Genomic DNA, 3,944 nt, shown 5'->3' with positions numbered 1-3,944 from the left:
CTCCGAACGGCAGATATTTCTTATGAGCAGCTTTTTCTTGGCAGAAATACACCCGGAGGTTTGCCATCGCCTGCCGAGGGGCGACCGCTATTAGAAAAAACTTTTTCTACACTTTGGTGTTTCACCGCGGTTCGAACCTACGTTCTCTCCGAATTCCGAATGATAGTCACGCACCAACCTATTCGGCCATTGGAGGTCACATAATGATATCAAAGCGACGCCTTTGTGCTCGTACGGAGAGTGCTCGAGTGGTACTTCAACCATTTCACCTACTTACCTGGAAGTATCATATGTACGTACCTATAATGTTTCACAGCTTCCAGAAGGTTATAACATTTTTAAAATTTTTTCATTGCATTTATTTATACTCGTAGTTGTTTTTTGTGTGTCTAAAACTATTAAGGTTCAATTATAGTTTTTTTTGGAATTTTTTTTGTTAATTTTATTTTTTTTTTTGTTTTTTTTTTTTTGTTTTCTTTGATGACCCAGACATTCCAGCGCAAGTTTCTTAGTGGTAACGTTTTTCAAGATCATACACTTGTTTACACAAATCTTATTTCCAAGCAAGTCAGACTTCTAGCTTGTAACTGATTTGCTAAAGTCACATTTAGTGAGCTGGCATCATTCGCCTCCAAATAGACAACATTCGGACAACCATGGGATGTCGTACCGTTATTATTATTATTGTCTGGTTCCAAGTAATCGTTAATGCATTCATGGATTAGGCGAGTGGCAGCGCCGATCGACGTTAAAGCCGAGCGGAACTGCAAGTACAAGCAGCTCACCGCAATATCGACGCGACTATTTAAACTACATTCTGATGATTCTATAGCTGCTGCGAAATTATTGCGATTGTTAATGGTGTCAATGTTGGCCTGGGAAATCTAAAATTCATACAAGTGAATGAAATAGTAAAGTAGTATAGCTGATAATACACTCGTTTCTTATATTTTTGAACATCATTATATATATTCTTTTTTTACAACTGGCTTTGCATTCGGCATTTCATCATTTTGACCCAAAAGTTCAACAATGCCAGGCTTTGGCATACAAAATTGCATGATGAAAATCAGGCGTTATTTCTACTCACCACTGATGTGACGCAAAGTGTATAATTTAACGAGGGATTACTGTGTGATTTTGCGCAATTGTTTAGACTAGTTTTCAGGTTGCTATTGTAGTAGTTATTCAGCTGACTGTAATAAGTATTGGGCGTGCTGACGATGCTGTTCGAGTAGCTGCGTGCGCTGGTGATGCAACTTTCAATATTCGCTTTAATAATATCGGCATATGGAAGCTCTTCACGGTATTGTTGCACGCAATATCTCGTTGGCAAACTGAGCACCTCCAAGGGACGGATCTTTTCGTACGTTTCTTGTATTGTGTTGAGCAAAACCACCTTTTCCTTTTCAATCACCTTCAACTGATCCTCCAGGCTATTCTTCACGCCATTTATTTGGTCCAAATAGCTTTGAAGTGTAGCATTGTATTGACGACGATTCTCAAAGATATAGTCTTCTACGTCTACCCAAATCTCAGTATCGTCATTTAATGTTGCCGGTGATTGGGCCACTGCAATGGCGATCGCTTGCAGGACGATGATAACTTTCTTTGCGAGCATCTTGACAGTCGACTATAACTGCATTTGAAACTCTATGCTTTATATAGCGAAATCTTGAGCTGCTTGCTTATTGATTTTCGAATAATAATGGATGAATTTCGAATAATAGAAAACACTGCTACAATGATAGAGGAAATATAGTCAAATGTTTACATGAACAACATACGTTAAATATTTGCGGGGCATTTTTTATCAAACTAACAGTGGCAAATCCATTTGGATATCTGTTTATTTCGCTATACTTTGCTGCATAATAACTTAGTGTACTTAAGCAGAAACAATGCATAAGAATTTGCTACATAAAGCATTGATAATTCGATAATAATATGTAACATATGGTTAAGGAAACAGCGTAAACAGAACTGGATACCGAGGGTAATGGCTAAAACAGTAATTCAGCGCAAAATTTGCGTCATTAAATATTTTCATACCTAGAGAAATGCATTGTTTTTCAAGCTAGCTAAAAGGGTCAGTGCATGACGGTAGTGCCCAGATTCGAAAATTAGGCATGAAACACCAACTGATAAGACAATTGTTTTCTAATAACGGCAAGTAATGGCCAATCTACGAGTGTATTTCTACCATGAAAAAGATTTTCATAAAAAACCATTAACAAAGTGATACGATGCAAAAACCAAACAATATCTCATAATAGCATAGACAGATGATCGCGTTAGTCAGGATTAACCACTTAATTCGAAAATATCTCAGGAATTAGGTGCAACTAGAGGTGGATTGACAACTAGACTTAATTCTCATAATATAAGCGGATTATCGGATTTTTCGATGGCAACATTGTCGAAAAATGACAGTTAATAGTTACTCTGAATACAAAATAGTAAATTTTTCAAAAACAAGAACAAGAAAAACTGGATGCAATGCTAGTTTGCACTAACACGTTCGAGTTTACATAAACAAATAATTTTTTAATTTTTAATTAATTTTAAGTATCAGTTAGTACTGATCCTATCCAACTATCCAATAAACAAATCAGCTGTTCACTAATCGTCTCTAACATTACAATTTTAATCAGATTAGTTCCACCAGTAATCCGGATTAACGTCGCCATCTGTCAATGCTATAACGCCAGAGTAGACTGCAGATTTGCAGTCGACAAAACTAAGATTCGTGAGCGATTCCATGCCAAGTGGTTCAAGTATTTTGAACATTATCGTCAATTCTTCTAAAAATATCTGTTTTTTGTTGTATGCTTGAATAAAATAAAAAGTAAGTGTTAATACATTTTTGAGATTTTTTCATTGTTGAATGTTCTGGTATAGAATTTTTCGGTTCTTTTTAATATAATTAAAAAAATACTTTTTTCGTTTTGACGTGATAACGTCTTATAATTCGATGTAGCCGGCTGCACGCACCAAAAAATGCGTCGTTATCTTGCTCATGCGTCGTTACCTTCCTTGAACTGCAAGCGAAAGCGCGGAACGAACCACAAAGAGCACAATCGGACCCCGCATTCGGCAACGTTCGACATCTGGCTCTATCCTACTTGAGTGAGCATATATATGTATGTATATGCGCATATGTATATAAATTCACATATTTGCATTTGCATATGCCTTCTTTCTGTGTGCTTGGTAATGAACCATTTCTCTGTGGAGAATAGGACGATGATAGGAAAAGTAGGAAATGAAAGGGAGTGTTTCGAGTGTAAAGTGTCTTGAAAAAGGCAAATCGATGATGGTGCCTCTTAGTGTTGTTGACTTATTAACGTCTGATGCACAATCGAAATTGAACATATCTTTAATGAATCTGATAAATGTTTCGTCATTTTTCACGTTTGTGTAAATGTAACTTGACCTATTCCATTGCAATTCCATTTACCTCCTCCTATATATCCATACAAAATATCTATCAAACAAATAAAATTTTTGTTTTGAAAATTGCAACCATTCCATCAATATTTTCTTATGACGTTGTCACGTTAAACTATCGTCAGTAAACCGACTTTACAGACAACCTCTTTTTTAGAATAAAACAAAACTTAAAAAAAAATATTTTTTTTTTCAATTTTGTTTTTTTAGTAATTTTCTTTATTCATTTTATTTTTAATAAAATTTTTACTCAAAGAATTTTTTTAAATAAATATTTTTTGGAGCGGATATAATATATTTAATTTTTGGTTTTTTCAATATAATTAAGAAAGAATGTTTTCAGTTTTTAATATAGAATAAAGAAAACTTAAAAAAAAAATTATTTGAGGGAAAAAAAATTTTTTTTTTTCAATTTTATTTTTAATAACTTTTTTTAATTTTTTTTTTTAATAATAATTTTTTCTTAAATATTTTTTTTTTAATTCATTTTTTTA

At 34.0% G+C, this 3,944-nt stretch overlaps 1 protein-coding gene across 1 annotated transcript; it reads right to left on the bottom strand.

Moving 5' to 3' along the window:
• Positions 1–493: 493 nt before the first annotated feature.
• LOC129237436 (uncharacterized) lies at positions 494–1,621 on the bottom strand. The gene is made up of 2 exons (XM_054872194.1): positions 1,091–1,621; positions 494–884 (listed from the first exon to the last, which is right to left on the bottom strand). Exons 1-2 carry the CDS (start codon positions 1,619–1,621, stop codon positions 543–545), a joined length of 873 nt encoding a protein of 290 aa, XP_054728169.1. The 3' UTR covers positions 494–542.
• Between the last annotated feature and the right edge of the window lie 2,323 nt (positions 1,622–3,944).

Source organism: Anastrepha obliqua, chromosome 1, assembly GCF_027943255.1.
Source record: "Anastrepha obliqua isolate idAnaObli1 chromosome 1, idAnaObli1_1.0, whole genome shotgun sequence".
Classification (NCBI taxonomy): domain Eukaryota; kingdom Metazoa; phylum Arthropoda; class Insecta; order Diptera; family Tephritidae; genus Anastrepha; species Anastrepha obliqua.
Note: the sequence above shows the minus strand (reverse complement) of the source record. Positions and strands in the feature narration are given on the sequence as shown.

Bases quoted from the DNA above. Each gene is read 5' to 3' on its own strand.
- LOC129237436 (XM_054872194.1), bottom strand. From the start codon at position 1,621: ATGCTCGCAAAGAAAGTTATCATCGTCCTGCAAGCGATCGCCATTGCA. The intron at 885-1,090 runs GTGAGTAGAAAT...TATGAATTTTAG, and splicing joins CACTTTGCGTCACATCAGTG to ATTTCCCAGGCCAACATTGA.